This window comes from Saccostrea cucullata, unplaced genomic scaffold (genome assembly GCF_032062105.1).
Source record: "Saccostrea cucullata isolate Sc308-1 unplaced genomic scaffold, CSIRO_AGI_Scuc_v1 ctg1255, whole genome shotgun sequence".
Taxonomy (NCBI): domain Eukaryota; kingdom Metazoa; phylum Mollusca; class Bivalvia; order Ostreida; family Ostreidae; genus Saccostrea; species Saccostrea cuccullata.
Window position 1 is genome coordinate 152,681 of NW_026922781.1, and position 22,292 is coordinate 174,972.

Genomic DNA, 22,292 nt, shown 5'->3' on the forward strand with positions numbered 1-22,292 from the left:
TCTACAAAACATAAAAACAAATGCACAAACGTCCATGGACTTGTAGGTCACGTGGTATCATAATGGCGTCGCCATGAACGTTTATTTGCTTTTTATCGCCTTCGTATTTTTGGGAGAAACCGCCTCAAAATAATTGCACAGAAGTTTCTCTGTGTGCTTGTGGATTTTTTCCACACCTGAAATCATTAGTGAAGGAAACAAACAAATTATCAGTTTGTGAACAATTTGGGCGTCTTTGTTTATTATTATTTGTGACTTAAAACAATAAATAAATGAGGAAGACTTCAAGAAAAAAGAATTACCTAATATTTCTTAAGGTTAATTTCGGGGCCTACTGATCATCTAATAAGCGCTTCATAAACGTGTTTTTGAAATCTTATAAGGAAATGTGGATGAAATTAAAACTGATTATTATACATCTACTGAATTTTTCCTATGTAAAAGTTAGGCGATGAAATGTGAATAATTCCCTAGAATTATCAGATAATTGACTACTTCCCCGTGCTTTAGTAAAATGAGCTAATCCCTGCTTTAGAAGCAAATTTCCCGGTTATCCGTAAATCTTTTGATTTCACTTTTGTATCGGTCTAATATGTTAATGGACTCATCCCCGTGTATTAGTCTTGAAACTAATTCCCCACCATTCGTAATCCTCTATTTGTACCGATATAATAAAACAGTTAAAAATATATCACTGAGGGAGTTAGCAACATTCCAATTCCCCTCAACCAGGACTATTTCCCTCGGCGAAATATTTCTGGCCGGCCTTGGAGGATTGGAATCTTTCTGACCCCCTCTATGATATACTTTAACTGTATAATACTCGTACATAGGTCATGTACAGGAAGCCTTTTATGACACATAAGTCAAGATCAATATCAATTCATTTTTTATACATGTATTTGAATTATATATATTATGGATTCAAAAATTGGCCCAACGAGAACCAGAGATCAGAGATTTTCCTTCTTATTTTTGCAGGGAAATGATTAACGTCAAATCCTAAAACTGACAAAAGTCGTATATCATTAGGTCAAGATAACGCCAAGAAATTTTTGAATATTTAGTGTGTAATGAAGTTAAACTATATACCAGGAAATGGTTTTCTGTGGTAAATAAGGAGTATGGAATCATCAAACTAAATTGAAAACTTTGTAGAATTTGTTGTATATATTAATTCTCTGTCTGTATTATGATCTAGATTCCAATTTTCCACTGAGAAATCATTGACTGTAAAGCTACATATCCGTAGAGCTTCCAACTTTGTTATTTTATGAGAGTATGTTTAGCCCGAACTTTAGATCATTAATTCATATATATACATATATATATATATTTTAAGTCAGTCGATTTCAAAATATTTTTCGAAAAAATGTTTTTCAAATTCGTTTTTTATTTTATATTAATATTTCTATTTTTAAAATATATTTTTGAATGAATCTATCTTTCATGAAAAATTTTAGAATTGAAGGAAAAAAGTTGACATTCTTCAAAGTAAACCATCTCCCATGCAGATTTGTCGTTCCTTCCTCTCTCAGACACCTCTTCAATGGACTCACGTCAAGATTTTTGACATAAAGTATAAAACGTGATATTTGCAGGAATATCTCAAGTTAAATTAAGAGTTCTGGATTAATTCTAGTGAATATCTATCTAAAAAGTCAGACATTAGTATAGAAATTAAATCATAATGAATTAAAACACGCACTATTTCTTAAATTGTGATATACACGAGCCAACGACAGAGGTGAATGTATGAGCCGATGGTAGAGAGCGCAAAGTATAAGCATTATATATTTATATCCACTGAATATTTTCTCCTTTATTTTTAAAGAAAACCCATTGCGTTAATCACTGCATGCGTTAACAAACGTGTCCAATAATTATCAGTTTAAGATTTTTCAATTAAAACATTTCACCACTTTACAGCATTTTCCGTGCAAATACTCTAGCAACACATGGGCCTAAATATTTTACAGACCTTTTAGAAGAATATTTACATATGATCTGTTTATAGGCCCCCTTTAAATTATTTTTAAGGAGAGTTTTATAAATTACATAAGAATGTAAAAGAAATATAAGTAACCATAGGATACATGGCATATTTTCCAGAAAAGTTATAGAACATTTCGTCTTAAACCTCCTAATGTTATAGGTCAATTAATAGTTAGAATAATATCATAAAGAAGAAATATTAAATCACCCGCGTGGCGCAGTGTTTAGAGTGTCTGCTCAAGAACTTCGAAGTAAGGATTTATTCCTACGTCGCTGGTTCGTATCCCAGTGTTGGACGTAGAGACCGCATCCTCGAATGAAACCGTATAAACCGAGGTCCCATGTCGCATAGGTGATAAAACGAAATAAAATCTCTTCCTATACTCAGTGGCCCCGAGTGCCGAGTATAGGACATAATTTGTAGGTCTCCATCGGCAAGTGGTGGTGTCTCCATATGATTTAAAAAATACTCGAAATGGACGTTAAATAATATACAATCAATCAGTCAATCAGAAAATGTGACTCACAAAACCCGCTATGAGTGATTTTTCTACTTGAAATTTTATCAACAAATATATTTTACTCAAATATATATTCTTAATGATAAAACAATGTAGGTATCCAGGCATTGGGAGAAAAATATGTATTTTTATACTCATTGAGTACTTTTTTCTATTTAGTATAATTGATATAAAATACATCTTGTAAAACGTTTGTACTTGTAAATGTCATAATTTCATTTTTACTCTAATCGTTTATGTCTTTAATTTTATTTGAAATTTAGTTTATCACATGTGTGCAACATTTTTAGGAATTCCGGATGGGCAATTTTCTTGTCTTTAGATCCGGCAACTATACTTGTGCATAACGTAACTTCCGCTCAGCATCTTTGTAAATCTTGCGTTAACGTCCGGCAAAACGAAATTAGCGACATGGTCAGGAGAACAAGGTAATTAGCAATTATGCATACATTAAAAATTCTTATGCTTACAATAACGTCTAACGCCCCTGGTCTTTTTAGTTAATGTCTTTGATTCAGTATAGATTTAACAATTACTCTGCATGTAGAACATTTTTGTACGAACATTGCCAGTTTGTTTTTATACATGGCGCCATTTTGACCCACATGTAGTGAAATGTTGATTGATAATTATTAGTCCCATAGCAATTTGTATTTCATATATCATACCAATTTAATGATTAAATAGAACTGATTTATTATGTAAATTATCACTAGTGAGATTATTTGTTGTGTGCATGGAATTTTGTGTCATTATTTACTTAAGAGTTATTCCCCTTTGTACGGCAATGTTAGGTAAAGTGCCAAGTTTGTTTACATATTTTATTTTCTTATTGTTACTTGTAATAATTTAATTGAGATTAAGAAGTGAGTTAGATGAATGTTTATTTGTTATTCATGTTACATACTGCGTACTAGTCAATTGGGTGAAATTCTTGAATATTCTAGACTATACATGTACGTATACTAAAGATAAGATTAGTGCATGTTTGTGTGCTTAATGAAATTCTAGATTTTCTTGTTATGTAATCCTAGCTGCAGAACTGTAGCTCTCTGCTTGAGAAAATTAGGACAGATAAAGCAGAGAGCTACAAATCCATGCATTGTAAAAACCTGCGATTTACGCCGACGGTTTTTTGTCGCTTACTTCGGGTATTTTTCTTATATTTTATACTTTCCCCAGCTTTAAGATTGGTATTTTTAAATCTTATGTATTAATCAAACATTTAACTTCAATTCCTGACATTCTAATTACCTTTCAACGCTTTCTAGAGAGCTACAGTTCTGAGGCTAATGTAATCCTTAATGAATTTTGTAATTTTTAACAGTTCTTACGTTGATGAAACAATAAACTCTTGACATCACCAGTATTTGAACATTTTAATGACCCAGGTAGCGAGTATGTTAACGGATCTACCACCTAATTTTAATTAGATTGTTAATGACCTAGCAAGCTACAGTACTTCTGCTTTAATTAAGACTTCACAGATCACCTATAATTCACTTTCATGCCAAAAAAACTCTATTGTCATAGAGTTTAAAATCACAACATAAACACAGATTTTTCAATTCAAAATTATTTTCGAGAAAACAGTAAGTTTTTTAAAAAAAAATTATAATATATTTCGAAATTAAATGTTAATATCAATCACTGGCCGAAAGGGGTCTCTGTTTTATCTACTTTAATTTAACCTGTGCAGAGACTTGCGTTCAAATAAAACCTATGTCATAGTTTATCAGCCGGTAGTATCGGGTCGTGATAACACCAAGAATATTCCCGAGAATTTTGCTTTGAAATAAACAATTATCAACTGAATGGGGTAAAGACATGGTATAAATAAGTGTCTCAAGTTTATGTGTTATCTATTATGTAATACAAACGATTGATCAATAGAAGAATTTAACATCTGTAAGAAAGCTCACATGTTCCTTGTATATATAGCCTTGAAATTACTCTAAAGGAGACATTTGAACAATAAGCATGATCAGGCATATAATTGAAACAAAATCAACATTTTTCATATGAATAAATATTAAATTATTTTAAAAAAGAAATTTACTGTCTAAATGCCTGATGTCGTGTAAGATGTTACGTGAAAACCGACTTTGTACATACTGATTGCCGGTCCATTTATTATATACTGAATTGTCGACAGATTTTTCTTTTTTTTCCCCATACGAACATACGAATTATGAGCAAACGGCGTGTGTAACAGGTTGGAAGGGGATCTTCACTCTTCCATGGCACCTGAACCCATCTCTGATGTTTTCGAGGTCCGCCTTGCTCCGCACTTGTATTGTTTTATGGACTTTTGAGCTTGAATACATATTTCACGTTCTGGTCAGAAGATCGCCAACATTCATTTTTTTAAATACAAATGATATTAGTCGCCCTTGCGTCCAGTAGTTGGAAAGTCTGCTCTAAGAGTCGCATAGTAAGAAGTTGATCTTGACGTCGTGGAATACGGACGTGGATACTGGCCCCACAGATGAGACCGTAGTAGGTGCTGGCATGAAAAAGATCCGTCACTGCTCAATGACCGAGTGCTGAGAAAAGAACAAAACTTGCAGCTCCCCGACAAGTAGTGGCCATCTCTATATGAGTGAACAATTTTTGAGAGGGACGTTAAAATAAGATTTAAAAAAAACCTGTACCAATATAGTATTTTAAACCATTTATTTCGTCCATAAGACGCATACGTAGAGCAGTAGTACAGCTTTAGGCCGTTTATTTTATGGTCGTGGAGGTTAAAGTAAATCCACAAGTTTAAACCGAGGTCATGTGTCACAGTTCCGAGTATGTCTAAATTTGCAGTCCTTCGCCGGGAATTGTTGGTGTCCCAATTTGACTGAAAAAATTCAAAACAAGCAAACACTCAAAACAATACTTAAAATCTAAAGTTAACTAAATTAAAAATGACATGTATATGTTTATATATTCTTTCTTTGATTCTTTCAAGCTAAAATTTATATGCCATATATTTTTTTTCTGTCCTTAAGCTTGTTCGAGCCTTAAAATCAAACGCTTGTGTCTCGCTGTAGGCATTTGCACTACAGTAGGTCCTAATTTTGTTTCTTTTCCTCTGTATATGGTGACGTTTTTCGAAGCAAGTTAAAAAGAAAAAAAATATATAAATATATCATTCAATTATTTTTCTTCGAAAAAGAATCAGTCTGAACATTGTATAAAATTTACAAATGCTAACAGGTTCGGTGGGAGCATGAATTCATTATTATGATAATATTCCTTGTTATTGTATTTCACTTGGATACATTTTCTAGTCCTCTTCTTCGTCGATGTGCTTCAGGTCGTCTTTGATATGAAGATCTTCTTCTTTTCTACTTCTATCATCATCATTCTCTCTTGTTTGGTAAACCTCTTCAAACTTCTTGCATTTGATGTCAAGAGCATCCAACAAATCTTTCCACGTCTTCTCGGTAAAAGCCTTTACTTTACATCTCCTGTGATCCATGAGTTTCTTCAAACCTTTGGTGTTTTTCTCGCTTTGCCTCGTTTTCAATCCATGGACATGTGGCTCCCCCTTCGTTATGCACGAGCGGCGTTTTATCTTATAAAGACTAGCAATGTAGATCGTTAACTGCAGTTGTCTTTTTCTCGTTAGGAAATCGATCAGCTTGCATGCGCAGTATTCACAGGGTGAATTGTTGAGGTAAATTCTTACTCTCATTAATTCCTTCTTGTACATCCCGGAGAGTTGTTTAATCAAGGTTTGCTCTGAATGTCTTTTGACGCTCGTTATGACCTTTGGATCCTGGCCACTGACCCAGTAAACTAACAGCGTGGTGCCGGCGTAGGACCAGTTGTATTCATGGTTTAAGACAGTGTTATACATATGATCAAAGACGTCTTCTGCATCTGCAAAAGTGGCTCTAAAACAATATTGAAGGGAACTATATGTATGTCAGTAGCAAAACATCATTCTCTTTTAAAGATGCTTAGACGCTCAGGAAATTGTAGAAAATATCGACATCAAATCTGTGTCTAGTTAAGCACGTTAAAGACAATGCCACTGTTGCAAAACTCGTGACTTTTCAAAATCGCCTTCACAAAAAAGAGAGATACATCGCATGTTTCTTAAAAATGCATTGTTGAACTCTTCTTCGTACTTAGAGAATACGTTTAGAAAACTAAAACACAAGTTTACTGATCAATTTGGAAGTTCGTACTATATTTTAAGCCTAGTGCACTTTTAAGAAACAAACAAGTCTGATATCAAAATAAAATTTAAAAAAAGTTCTGTACTCCAAATGGGTCTCTTGTATTTGAACATTTCGAGTTTATTGACTGGGCTCATGCCAAGAAAACCTTAGCATTCTCTCCATATAGCCAACTCAATAAAAGCCGAATTAACGTTAATCTGTGATTCTTCCCCGGGGAGATGTGCGCCAAGCAATTAATGTCAGCAGGTTTGAGGGAGGGATCTTAAAATTTACTGGGTTTAAATTATAGGTAGAATACTAATTATTTAGAAGATTTGAATCCCCCCCCGTCTTTTTTTTTTTGGGGGGGGGGGGAGTTAAAAATAGGAAAGTAAATTAATTATAGTAAAGTAATTCTTTAATAAAATAAGCTGTTTTTAATTTTTTTACGTAATTCAATTTCAAAATATTTTTTCTTAGTACAAATTGGCATCTGGTAGTTGTGGAAGTACTGCGTCGAAATATAGATAAAAGGGTACCAAATTCCCGGACGCTTACATCATTTCCTGGTTGAACAAGATGGAGACGAGTACTGATTGGGTAGACGTTACCCGATTGGCTATGTAAACATTTTCATTTAAAAGTGAATATTTTCTGTTGATTTTTTTTCTTATTTTCTTCAATTCAACTTTTTTAAATATAAATTTTGGTACCAGTGCCTCTGACATTTTACGTATTTTGTAAATAAATAAAGATTTTTGACAGGAACTATTTAGGGCATAAGGGACTACTTCCTGGGGTAGACGTTTATTTTTTCTCTAACTAAGAAAGCTAAGAACCTAGGATCCACCCCCAGAAGTCTGCTGCCGTAAATTGTCTTGCCGGCGTTTTGGGAATATGGGTGATTTGCATCAATTACACTTTTATTGACTCCATCGCTGTCGAAATCGAACGAGATTTCTTGGCATGACACAAATAGAAAAGGGGGGTTAAGATCTTTTACCGTGACACAAATAGAAAAGGGGGGTTAAGATCTTTTACCATGCCAAGAAAACCTTAGCATTCTCTCCATATAGCAAACTCAATAAAAGCCGAATTAACGTTAATCTGATTCTTCCCCGGGGAGATGTGCGCCAAGCAATTAATGTCAGCAGGTTTGAGGGAGGGATCTTAAAATTTACTGGGTTTAAATTATAGGTAGAATACTAATTATTTAGAAGATTTGAATCCCCCCCCCGTCTTTTTTTTTGGGGGGGGGGGAGTTAAAAATAGGGAAGGAAATTAATTATAGTAAAGTAATTCTTTAAAAAAAATAAGCTGTATTTAATTTTTTTTACGTAATTCAATTTCAAAATATTTTTTCTTAGTACTAATTGGCATCTGGTAGTTGTGGAAGTACCGCGTCGAAATATAGATAAAAGGGTACCAAATTCCCGGACGCTTACATCATTTCCTGGTTGAACAAGATGGAGACGAGTACTGAATGGGTAGACGTTACCCGATTGGCTATGTAAACATTTTCATTTAAAAGTGAATATTTTCTGTTGATTTTTTTTTTTCTTATTTTCTTCAATTCAACTTTTTTAAATATAAATTTTGGTACCAGTGCCTCTGACATTTTACGTATTTTGTAAATAAATAAAGAGTTTTGACAGGAACTATTTAGGGCATAAGGGACTACTTCCTGGGGTAGACGTTTATTTTTTCTCTAACTAAGAGAGCTAAGAACCTAGGATCCACCCCCAGAAGTCTGCTGCCGTAAATTGTCTTGCCGGCGTTTTGGGAATATGGGTGATTTGCATCAATTACACTTTTATTGACTCCATCGCTGTCGAAATCGAACGAGATTTCTTGGCATGACACAAATAGAAAAGGGGGGTTTAGATCTTTTACCATGCCAAGAAAACCTTAGCATTCTCTCCATATAGCAAACTCAATAAAAGCCGAATTAACGTTAATCTGTGATTCTTCCCCGGGGAGATGTGCGCCAAGCAATTAATGTCAGCAGGTTTGAGGGAGGGATCTTAAAATTTACTGGGTTTAAATTATAGGTAGAATACTAATTATTTAGAAGATTTGAATCCCCCCCCCGTCTTTTTTTTTTTGGGGGGGGGGGGAGTTAAAAATAGGGAAGGAAATTAATTATAGTAAAGGAAATCTTTAAAAAAATAAGCTGTATTTAATTTTTTTACGTAATTCAATTTCAAAATATTTTTTCTTAGTACAAATTGGCATCTGGTAGTTGTGGAAGTACCGCGTCGAAATAAGATAAAAGGGTACCAAATTCCCGGACGCTTACATCATTTCCTGGTTGAACAAGATGGAGACGAGTACTGAATGGGTAGACGCTACCCGATTGGCTATGTAAACATTTTCATTTAAAAGTGAATATTTTCTGTTTATTTTTTTTCTTATTTTCTTCAATTCAACTTTTTTTAAATATAAATTTTGGTACCAGTGCCTCTGACATTTTACGTATTTTGTAATAAATAAAGATTTTTGACAGGAACTATTTAGGGCATAAGGGACTACTTCCTGGGGTAGACGTTTATTTTTTCTCTAACTAAGAAAGCTAAGAACCTAGGATCCACCCCCAGAAGTCTGCTGCCGTAAATTGTCTTGCCGGCGTTTTGGGAATATGGGTGATTTGCATCAATTACACTTTTATTGACTCCATCGCTGTCGAAATCGAACGAGATTTCTTGGCATGCTAGAGCAACATGCGTTATGTCGAAACTTACAGCAGTTTGGTTCGAGGGGTCGACAAAATGTATTTTTCACGAGAACACAGTCAATGAATATTTGCTATACCTTTTATTTATTCATTTTATTTTAAACATAAATGTATGCTGAACACCACAAATGAAAATGAAGTTTAACTAACCCGCCCATTAAATGACGAAAGCAGTGTACATGTGTAATATCTCATCGACAGGTCCAATATCTCATTTAGATCAAGCATTGATTTTTTAAACCACTTGTTAAAACAATGGAAATGTTACAGTTTTTCTAGTATTGATATGGGAACAATTCTTAAATAAGGGTATTGCTTTCAGTATAATTTATAGAATGTTAGAACTCAGGAAATCAAAGAGCTAGTAATCACTCAATTATAGTAAAAAAAACTATTTTTGCAACACACGTATGAGTTCTTTACATACCGGTGTTGTTTTATCTTTTTTGTTAGTTGTAACTAGTAACTAGATTCCATTTGTATTGATTGATTAATTATGCTCAAAAGTAATATGATACAGGTACTTAAATATTCATAGATGCAGGTTTTATATAGTATTACAAGTACAAATGTTGCGTAAGAGCTTCATATTTTAAACGATCGACTGTGTAATCAATTACCTGCTTCGGGTTCGTCATCACTTATGTTATCTAGAAAGAAACAACAGAAAACAACATGGTAACTTCAACGCATACTAATAAAACTATTATTCATTTTACCTGTATCTTATCTCTCTATTTACCCTCTCCCCCTCTCTATCTCTCTTTCTCTCCCTCTCTTTCCTACAAACAGTAAAACTATTTTGAAAGTTCTTACAATTCGAGTTTAATAAATGAAGAAAGCTTGTTGTTTATCAAAATACGGAAAGAAGAACATTTCAAACAAGAGCACCGCAAAGCGGAGCATCACCTTGCAAAGAGCATATCTATAAAGCAATACATTCGATATCGATCCTGATGAAAATTGAGTCACTTTCGTTTTGTACCAGAACAAAACGTGTTACTATATTTTCCTTCAACTCAGTTGCGTGGGAATAAAAAAAGAAGAAAACAAAAACACACATGCAATCATCCGAACAAACAAGCAAAAAAGTTAACAGAGGTGATAAACAAATTATTGCATTTACCTAACACTTGACAGTTAAAAGTTAAAGACAATAGGAAATTTTGGAAATATTTACCAAGGTCACTTTCAGAATCATCATCTGCGTCACTCTCTGTAAAAAAAAAATATTATTTTCATTTTAAAAAGCATGCAGGATTATTATGTCTTCATGCAAGAAAATTATGAATTATCATGAAAGTTACTCATCTTTTTAGGGATTTTGATTTTTAATATGTGTAAAATTACTCGGTTTGCAGGTATCTGACACTAAACATTCAAGATGAAACATATTTCGTAATGATAACATAGTAGTAGCATTGATAACATTTGACTTTTATGTCGCCCATCAGCATAATTATCTTGCATGTATATATAAATATCTTGCTTGTCAACATAGTTATCTCGCATGCATGTTGACAAAAATATTTTTGATGTTAACATAATAATCTCGCATGCAGATATAATAATTGCATTATTAAAATATTTTCAGAAATTTTACATTCATATTTACATTACAAAGATAAAATTTGTAAAAGATAATTTCGTTTCTTTTATTTCCGAGTCTTCTAACCATTAATAGCTTCTAACCATTTAAATTAACATTACAGTATATCTAGACATATTCTAGTATTTTATGACAAATAAAGTTATTTCAAAATTACTAATTATTCATGAACTACATTACCTTCCTCCTCCACTCTTGCACCAAAATCAAAAACTCGTCTTTCTCCAGTGTCAGATCCCCCTTTCACCCCGAAGCTAAAACTTCTTGATTCCACCGAGTATGAACTTCCTCTGGCACCGAATCCAAAAACGCTTTTCCCCTTTGAGCTAGAACTTCCTTTTTCCCCAAAGCTAAAGCCCCATTTTCCTTTTTCCCCGGAGCCAGAATCTTCTTTTCTGCCTACATGTAAGCCAAAACTTTCATTCTCCCCCGAGTAAGAACCTTCTCTATTACCAAAGCTAAACGCTACTTTTTCCCCAGTGTCAGATATTCCTTTTCCCCCGAAATTGAAACCACTCTTTTCCCCAGAGTTAATACTTCCACTTTGCCCGAAAGTAAAGTCTGATCTTCCTGCTGAGTCAAAACCTCCACTTTGCCCGACAGTAAAGCCTGATCTTCCCGCGGAGTCAAAACTTCCTCCTCCACCGAAGTTAAAAAAATTCTTTTCCCCAGAGTTAAAGCCCCCTCTCCCCGCAGAGTCAAAACCTTTTCCAACCCCGAAGTTAAAACTTGGCTGCTTATCCATAATGGGCGATATGCACCCAAGAATATATCAAGGTATTTCCAGCAATTCTGAAGAAAAAAAAATCTAAAAAAGGCACATGATTTAAACACCATGCTAGTAATCGATTACCTAAATCATTTATGTACATATCAATTTCATATTTTGCATGATTGCAAGTTTTTTGATAAAGTGTCCATGTAATTGACTGAAATACTAATTTTACTTACCGCTAATTAAAACCGACTCTCTTCATATACTGATCAAAATATAACATTGTCAAAGATTGTCCACAGGTAATATAAGATTACGAAACATGACATATATCAGCTAAGAAAATTCTAGATATCAGTGTGTACTTGTGCATTTCGTTTGTTTACATAGTATGTTTCTTGCATAAGTCTTCTTTCTCAGGCCGATAAGAATGTTGATTACGTAAAGGACTGTTTGCTCTCCTGCAAACTTTTATTTTTTTTTATGCCTCACCCTTCCTTTACCTCAACACAACATAAACACCATAAATGTTGAAATTGTAATTTATTGATCAAATAAATTCTGATCAACAATTCAAAAATGTAATAGAAACAAATCAAAATATCTACCAAAATATTCCTAAAAATATATGCAATTATACTGTTCATAAAAATGAGCAAATACAAAAGAAGGTACAAAATGTATCAGTACATCAAAACATAAACACTCAGAAGTTTACTTTTCCATACAATGAACATAATAGGTTAACAAATGACTTTGAATCTGTCTCGAAATATATACACAGAAGGAAATCTATTCAATGAGACTTTAAAAAAATAAACAAAGTCGCCTTTATGTTTAAGCAAACAATTTTAATGAACTGAAAATTTTAATTTACTGATACATGAATCAGCATATTACTGTAGATTCCTTATTTTTCGCGAGTGCTTTTTTTTCGCGAACTGGCTCTTTAACGTCAAATCGCGAGAATTATAATTCGCGAATGGACGGTTGATCAACAGAATTTACATAGATTTCAAGCACCATCAAAATAAAAGCGAGTAATATGTTTTTGCGAGCGATGCTTCTCGCGAAATTACGCGGAAATAAATTCCTCGCGTATAATAAGGAATCTACAGAATGCAAATTTAAAACTATTAAATTTACATTTTTTTTCTGATTTGCAATGATATATGTAGAGCTCTTCTGCCCCTAATGTTTTGAAAAGTGGTGTTTGAAATCAATTTTTGCACTGTTGATTTTCAACGTAATTTTACATTATTTCAATGCGTATAGTTTAAATTCACATGTTTAACAAAGGCGGCTAAATTTTATCGTTGAACTTTTACCATCTTTGCACCCGTACATATTTTGTTTTAGACAGATTCCTTAATTCGAAAAGTGCTGGGAGCAACTTCCCCATCCACGTGAACTATGTATAAAATTTCGCCGTCTATTTTTACCAAGTCACCTGACAAACAGCGGATGCTCTTGAAGTTTTTTTGGCTGAACTCGGTTAAGACACTGTACAAACATATGCATTAGTACAATTCCTATTACATTTAAACTCATGCTAATAAAAAAGATATCAACATTATATTAATAATATTGGAGTATTTTAAGGCATATTTCCTATGGACGGCCTTTACCTGCGTATTTAATCACATTTTCATGCGAAATGCTAATTGCAATTTATAAGTTGTGATATTGAGAAAGGATGATGTTCAAATCTCATACATTGTACATATATTTAGATAGTTTACTTGAGAAAACATAAATAGCAAATTAACAATAAACTTGATGAATTTACCAATAATCTAATCAGTTTCCTTTATGTACATGTGTATAGCAATTTACTATTGCCACTTGCAAATATTTTCAATTCGTGATCTGAAGCAAATACATATATATAACACTTACTCACAGGCTGCATTCTGTTCAGTCCCTTTCTGGTTCCCGGAATGAAATATCCCTCGGAAAGTTGTTTTTAAGATGAATATGCCATATTGTATGTAAAACAGATGGAATAGCCATTGTTCAAAGAAAACTATACACGTGGCTTACTCAGTATTGTCAATGCACGGACTAATAGCAACAGTCTTGATAAGAAATAAAGAAAAAAAAGGAAAAAAAGTCAATAGATGTAACTATACAATAGTGGACTTTCCAAAAAAAATCTTGAAAAAAATACTACTATGCGCAGTGTAGTATGTAGACCTTCTTTCATGCTTAAAATATAAAATTAAGATAACAATGGGCTGGACTAATCTGTATAACTACCTTTGCTTTGGTTTTGTGGGCCAGGGTGAGGACACCCTCTTTCTTGGAAAAATATCGGTTTCATCATTTGGATCGACCCCATATGAATTATTGACTAACAAGCTCAAAAAGATGCACTCGCCATTAACAATTTTTTAAGTTTTAATTAATTTGACATTTTCTGGCCTAAACTATTATCGTAGCTTGGTGGCCAATGCAGGGTAATTGTAATTTATGAAAAACGGGTTCTGTACCTTGACACTGTTCCCGTGTGGCCATTGGGGGTGCCCAGTGGTTGGTCTCACTCTGCTTGCTTAGCTTATTTGCTATGTACAGCTTTTGAAACCTGTTGCAACTGCTCATTAGATAAAATAAAAGACGGCTGGCTCCTGCTTCCCCTGGTTCCAGGTTGACCTTGACTGGCTTTAGAAGGAGAAACGCCATCGTTGCGCTTGGCGCGTCTTTTTTGGTAAAGGTGTCGAATCACGCTTTGTTTTTGGCATTGTCGTTGGTTTTAGGATGCTCGTTATGAAATACACACACAAAAGAAACAAAATATTAAGCTCTTACAAAACAGTCGGATTATGGAAACAATTAATGGAATCTATGCCTATGTATCTAAGACCACGTGTAGCTAGGCGAACAGAAGCAAGATAATAATACGTTCAATGCAATGATCGTGTTCAAAATATCTAACAGGGAGCAAACACGATCTACAATGCTTCGCAAGACAAAAAAGAAATTTCGCCAAAGGCAGTTGAGCACGTGGGAAAAGAATTCAATGCTAGAAACACGTATTACCTAGTTGAAATTTTGAAGAAACTTGATTTTTTTGCGCTCGACGTCACAGGTTTCGGTGCTTGGTTTCGACTAATAACCCACAACCCTGAGTACAGGATGGCACAAATACAAGTCCAGGATTGGAATGATACCTCCAAAAGCTGCAGTACTAAAAAGCTTAAAGGCACTTTAATAAACGGACCTTGAGTGGTTAAATTACAATAACTTCTAAAATTGACGACTTGAGGGGTTAATAAGAGCTCCACACCTTATCATTCCTTTTCTAATCGACCTTTAGACTTAAAAAAACTTATTATTAATCACATTTTTGTTTGTTTCTTTTTACTTATCAAATGCAGTACTGTCCTTAAAAGGAAAATACGTAAGTATATAATGATGATCCAACAAGTAAAAGGACTTACTGCAAAAATGCTATTGTAAATAGCATGCCCCAGATTTAAAAAAAAAATGCAATTTGTATATTTTTGGTTGTTATAATTTATTTTATGTTGTACGTCACTCTTATAATGAAAGTACATAACTATTGATTGCAAGAAAATAGCGACTTGTAAATTATACTGAAGGATATATCTGTAGAATGTAATAAAAGCTGAACTGCATACATGACTCATTTGTAATAATTTGGTTAGAAAAAAACTAAAATATATACAGTACATGTAGCATGTAAATATTACAAAGTTTCTCACTTCGTTGGTTGAAAACAAGATAGAAGTGAAAAACTCATAGCACAATTAACTTAACTATTTACCTGTAATTAATTTTTTTAATACATGTACATGTAATGAGATTTGATGATAAACATCAGGCAATTCTATGAGAAAGAGTGTCTATTCTTAACAGTGTTGGTTCTTTAATGTTATGAAATTGTATTTGTTGTAAGGAATTTTTTGTAAAATGTAGGAATTCTAAAAGAACCCACATCTCTGTTAGTAATACCCAGTATTTGCCACGAAATATCTTTGATTAGAGAATGTACATAATTCCCGTTATCAAAGGACATCAGAGTCTGTAGAGCTCCTAAAGATTATTGTGATCTGACTGTGTCACCCATTCTGAAATGATTCAAGATATATAGCATGTGTAACATCACTAGAGATGGGATTTGTAAAATCATCCTGCCTTCCTTTTTTACGTGTTACGTGGCTGAAAGATACAGAATATCAGATAGACAACCAAACCTACACGACTGTTTCAGTAATGCAGCTACGCTTGCTTGATAACAAATCTTATAGCTAGTTTCATTCTGATATATACTATTGCTACTCTCTATCATCATGGCAGTATTCCGTAACACATTTGATGTGATACATTGTAAAGTGACGTGATAAAGTGATATGGTAAACCTTTTCAAAACAATTCTTTGTATTTGATTCATGTAAACTGCAAATTCCTCTATACATATAATGACTTGATCAAGTACAATTAATTCTTTTAAAAAAATAATATCGAACTCAGTACTAAATATGGAAACTGCTCTCTTCTGTACATACTCTAAATGATCTATTTAAAATGGCGTGACTGAGGAATGGTTTGATTGTTTTACTTAATAGTAAACAAACTATCACCTTGCAATAAAGATTATACAGCTGACCGAACAATGATGATAGTACAAAACTAGTGACTTTTTGTCTAAACATGTTGTTGTGTGGAATAAAAAAGTTTTGACATTCCACAGTACCTACCATGTAAGTCAATAATTTAAAGCATCCCCAGTAACAAGACAATACGTTATCAGGTGTCCAAGACAAGGAAGTATTTGTCTGCATGACCCAAAAATACAATAGTTTTTTTTTTAAAGTATGAGCAGAGAATGGATGTATGGGGATTGCAACTAATACCTTCTTTCAAAAAAAGTTTGAATAGACCATAGCACAAAAAATGACAGTGATTCATTGAATAAAGGAGTTTTTGCTCTACACGAGAGAATGAGATTCTCCATTCTAGTTCATTTTCAGGTGTGCTTCCAATCGAAACAACATGATATCCTCCACTTATTATTTCCTATACAACATTTAGGGCTGGTCAGTCCTGTTCACGGCATCTCTGTATCCATGGTAGTGCTGACGCAGGTCAGTGATATGACCGGAAACAGAACACATTGTCAGCATATACATTGTGATATAAGGAATATGCAGAGCAAGATCCATGAGAAACAACATTAGTGATCGGAACATTGCAGGTATTTAAGAAATGCAAAAGATTATCTCTGAATAATGTACTTAAAATATATATCTTGTTATTAATTACATGCACTACACAGGAGAAAATAGTTTCTACATTATGTGATAGACTCATCAGGTCTAGTCTAGTAAAACCCGGTGGACGATAATCACACTCCATTAGAAATAAGGTATTATGTGGATAACGATAGCGATTGATCTGAGAGAGATCCAAAATCACCTTGTGGTCTGGAGGCCAGAACATCCAATCTTCATCTGAAGTCTTCAGTCTGAATCCCTCGCGTTTTTTCCCTCTCTTCATTCTATGTAATCTCCTCATTATGTCACAAGTTTACTCACAAGTTCATCAGTGTCCATCACTTCTCTCCTGACCCTCACTTCTGTAGGACTCCCTATTTTACGGTACAGTCCTACATATACAGCCTCTGATAGCTGAGGTGTGTGATTCATCCCGAAATATTATAAAGGAATAAAAAAGCATATATCTGAAAAATAATAAAATATACTTCAATCTCCTCTATTAGAATGTGAATTTATTCTATACATCGAGAAAGTACTCAGTTAATGGCCATTTTATCTGGCGATTGTTTTTTTTTCCCCGCTATTAAAACATTACAGAAAATGTAATCAATGAAATATATGCAGATAACAAAGAGAATCCAAGCTCAATGTTCATCAGTTTGATACGATATCACATTTCCTTGTTGATCACGTGACGGTTATTTCTACTTTTTAGAAATGTTTCTTATTAATCGCTTTGGCGAAGCTGATTAACAAAATTATTATTAACTTCTTGTCATATAAATAAACTCTTCGCATCCTTGTGATCTCGAAATGAGCTTGAGAAAAGTTAAACTATTACTCTGGTACAAAATATTTCACAATAAATTCAAATTACCGAGAAATTTCAGGCTATTCTCCATTCAATATCGTCATCTGTATTAAAACAAACCATCAAACATTTTTTTCCAGGCAAGATTTTAGTTGAAGGGGAAATTCTGTTTACAGATTTACAAAAAGATCTGAAATAAATCCTCATTAATCACCTCCGCCAGGCTCTTCTATACACAATATTCTAAATTCTACTTCTATTCACGGGATATAAAATAATGGATTTATTTTTGTATATAATTTTACCACGCTGATTTTTTAATAATAGTAATAAAGTAAAGTTATCTGAAATATTCGGACATTTAAGATAGAAAAAAGATTAAAAAATAGTTTATTTTACACTCGCTTTTTGATATTTTATATGCAGATTGAACTATGGTGAAAAGTATATTATGACACTCTTCCCATCAGAACAGCTCACGTTTGCAGTGACTTGACGTAATTTTTAATTATGACGTCATACATTTGTAGTTCAGAGAAGTGAAAGCACATCGTTCACTGCAATATTCTCTGGGAAACTTTAACGTATATGTGATGTTTCTTTTATATGCAATGTACAATGCTTTTACATTGTTATTTTAATATAAGTAATATTAACTGCATCGTTCGTTAATGCCATTGGTTTATCATTTTCTGCAATCAGCTGAATTTGAAATATTTTGTGTTGTAATGCGAAGGTGCAATTTACGGCGCAATATTTTTTGCACACTTTTGAGGAGAATTTTCCACTTTCTAGCATTGGTCAATCAACTATACCTTTCACTCCCTAATTAAGGTCTTCCGTTTCCAACGGAAGACCTTCTACTGATTCTGAAGATTAAGATTATTCTTATTATTCTTTTTTTTGTTTTCTTCCTAGACGCTAACTTTGAGGCCTCATATCTCACTCAATTCTCAATGGATTTTGCTCAAATTTTCTGACATTATAGACGGTAATAAACTCTTTCAGAATGCTGTCTAAAATTTCAAAAATTCACTTCCGGTTTTGAGTTATTTCCCTTTAAACGAAAAATTATAGGCTTCCATTTCCAGACAAAGGCTCAGAGACCACTAGAGCTGGAGCAGAAATTTTACTGGTTTTAGATAACAGAAGGATTGAAGTTGTGCACATCGGTTTTTGTTTTTCGATTTCTGTATTCAAAATGGCGCTATATAGGGGTCAAACAATAGAACGCCTAAAAGAGCGAAAATTTACACATATTTTCCTTTTTATCTTGAAAACTAAAAATATTTTGTTAAGACATATTGAACAAAAGTTTTGCATAATTGCAAGGGCTTTCATATAATACTATTCAAAAGGGGCTGGCCTCTGTGATTAGGGATTTAGGGAGCTTGAAAGTTTTTGCTTTATAACTCAAAAACGGTAAATATTTCGATCTGGATTATACAAACAAAATTGTACTTTGACACCTTTTTGATCTTATGAGAATGTTTATTTGTTCGAATATACCGGGGATATTGCGTAACACGAAGTAGAAAGCAGGCCAGGTAAACAGGTAGCATTTTTCAATCGGAAAGAAAATCAGACCTCTTCATGTGTATAATTTACACAAACTTCCTATCAATAATATACCCTATGGTATTTAATGTTAAATTTCTACTAAAAGGTCTTTATACATGCTTTACGGTTCATTATTAAATTATTTATATAACAATTAGTTTTTCTTTTTTATGTATTATTAATTAGTTTTATAGTGAACACGTCTTCATCGGAATATATTAAATCTATCTTCCTACGTTAAATATAATTATAAGTAATTTTAAGCTTTATTAATCGAATAATTCACGATCATTTAGTTGATCTCCACGTTCGCCAGCCTAGATGTTTGTAACAGTTGTGTAATCAAACGCGCCAATCCCACGCTGCCGATCGGGGTCACTTGTGTACCAGCCACCTGTTGTCGTAAACAAAGCAAGTGTCTGTGATCCATTGTGTACAAGGACCTATCAATTAATAGAAAATTGTGTTTTTAATTAATCGAATCAATAAGAATACGTCACCGATCTTACATTAAATCGCAATTCCTAACACTGGTGCATAAAATCATTTTGAATTTTGATAACTTTCTTTGGCCTGTTCACACAAAATTATTTCTCTATTCCGTGTTAATGTATTTTATCAAAATTGTTATTGAAAAGGGACTTCGGCAAATAATTATAATTAGTGATGGAAGTCTTGAGATAGGTAATGTACTAATATGTACGTTTTATTTTTACCATCACTCTTTTGTTTCTCCATTATTTTTTTAACGTGCGTGGCCACAGAGAGCCGCAGGCATGTCGAATGTTAAAAACATTGTGTACTCCAACAGTGGAAATTGGCTTTGAAATCATGTCGCCTTTTTCATATTACTGAATGACGGGTATTTTTTTTTTTAGGTTTATAAATCCGTAAAATTTAACGCGTAAAATTTCACATAATTTATAAAACGGCTCGTATAATTTTTTAACATGGTATGTGTAAAAGTAATGCTTATTGCTACTAACCTCACTCCATGGAGGCTATATAATTAGTGTACTGTTAGTATTTTGAACACTTTTAAGCCAATCATCAATTGGAATCATACAGGTAAATCTCAATTAACTTGTATATAAATTATACAAACATTGTTAATTAATTTATAAGTTAGACCTACATGGTTACTCTTTTTTAGTATTTTTTAGAGACGCATAACTTCTGATAATGACTTAATAATTACAGCTCTTCCAATTAAATGTATACCCGTGTTTTCAATCTTGGACACTTTCTTCTGCTTCATATGCTTTGAATAAAACTTCGACCTCTTAATACGCTGTACTTAATTAAATACTTTCACTTCAATTATGTTAGTTTGAATTCTGTCTAAAGAGACCATTCAAGATAGTATCATCAAACTTCATGTGCCGATATGTACTGATATGTGCTGATACATACTATAGGCTAGCTACACGTTTGTAACTGCATCAACATTTTGTTTTACCTTTCCTTTGACCTTAACCTAACTTTTCTCAAGTTAGTGTTTAACTCAGAAACATACCATTCAAGACTATAAGTATTCTTTTACTTCTTATGGTGATACATGCATTTTTTTTTACTTTGACCTCTCCTTTCACCTTGATCTTACCTTACCTAATTCATTGAGTATTAAGCTCAGTTTTGAAGAAAGCATTTATATTTTTACTCAACTTCATATGCTGATACACTGTACACACTTATGACAGCTATCCAAACCTTAGTGTATAACAGATGCTCTAACCACTGTGCCAAACGGGCGACCTTCAGTTTTGAAGAATCCATTCAAGACATTTTTATCAAACTTTAGTATCCTGATACAGTTTGATCTTGCACTTTCCTGTGACCTTGACCTCACTTATCTTTAATTTGCAATTTGCATAGTATTAAAGAAACCATTTGAGATATTTTATTGTAAGCTTATGCCTATATGCATTATCTGAACGGAATTTCCATTTTTAAGATTTCAATTTTTAAGAAACTATTCAAGATATTCTCAACAAACGTCATACACTCATATTTCTAAATAAATCATCATGTAAATCATAGTTTTGAACCTAATAAATTCTTCCGATTCGATATATGCTCAATAAAAATTTGACTGAACATATCCAGTCTTTTGGACGAGTCACTGTTACTGACAGAGAAACTTTAAATTCTCAGCCGTATTTGTACCAGTGAAACATTGCTCATATAATGCAGGGTGGGGCATGACCTTGTCTCAAGTTCTAGGTCACTGAAGATAAGATGTTTTGGTTGGATATGAACTAAAAGAATATCTAAAAAAAAACACGTGAACTTTTCCACTCGGTAACACGCAGAGTATGTATTTTTATAACAGAGTTTGTCTTTGCTTGTTGCAAGGTCATTTAGAAAGTTCAAGGTCATGCACATAACATTCTTTAACAGTCTTTTTCCTGGCGAAACATTGTAAGTTGCTTCCTCAACAAACCTTTGGGTTGCTTACTTAAATAATTTTAGAATGGTTTGACCTAGACTCAAGGTTACGTCTTCCCTTCCGTAGCTCCAACGGAAGACCTATTCGTTGCTTTGCAACGAGCTCGGCTCTAGTTCTACACACCTTCTGTAGCCAATATGTATATTTTATCCACCTCCCAACCATTTATAGTTGTCCCTACAGGCAATACACTCGCCTGAATTGAATTTTCAGCTATCTAAGAAATAATTTTAATTAAGCGAGTTTATCACTTGTAGAGACGACTATAAAGGGCTGGGAGATGGATCAAATATACAGATTAGTTAAATAATGTGACTAGAATTAGGGAGTAAAAGGTAGTTAATTAACCAAAGTGGAGAAATTTTCCTCAAAACTGCGCAAAAAATATTGCGCCGTAAATTGCACCTTTTTAGCTTTACGGGATCTGTAGCGTTATGGTCGAAGAGAAAAATATTAAAAAAAACCCATAACGCTACAGATCTGCAGCTATATTATTAC

At 33.4% G+C, this 22,292-nt stretch overlaps 1 protein-coding gene across 1 annotated transcript; it reads right to left on the reverse strand.

Annotated features, from left to right (window-relative positions):
• Nucleotides 1-5,499: 5,499 nt before the first annotated feature.
• Nucleotides 5,500-12,055, reverse strand: LOC134262449 (uncharacterized). Its single transcript, XM_062744841.1, has 5 exons — nt 11,971-12,055; nt 11,200-11,811; nt 10,591-10,626; nt 10,031-10,060; nt 5,500-6,392 (listed from the first exon to the last, which is right to left on the reverse strand). The coding sequence occupies exons 2-5, from the start codon at nt 11,762-11,764 to the stop codon at nt 5,794-5,796; spliced, it is 1,230 nt and encodes a 409-aa protein (XP_062600825.1). The 5' UTR covers nt 11,765-11,811; nt 11,971-12,055; the 3' UTR covers nt 5,500-5,793.
• Between the last annotated feature and the right edge of the window lie 10,237 nt (nt 12,056-22,292).

Coding starts and splice junctions, on each gene's coding strand:
- LOC134262449 (XM_062744841.1), bottom strand. CDS start 11,764: ATGGATAAGCAGCCAAGTTTTAACTTCGGGGTTGGAAAAGGTTTTGAC. Junction 10,627..11,199: donor TGCAAGAGTGGAGGAGGAAG/GTAATGTAGTTC, acceptor TTTTTTTTACAG/AGAGTGACGCAGATGATGAT. Junction 10,061..10,590: donor TGATTCTGAAAGTGACCTTG/GTAAATATTTCC, acceptor GTTTCTTTCTAG/ATAACATAAGTGATGACGAA.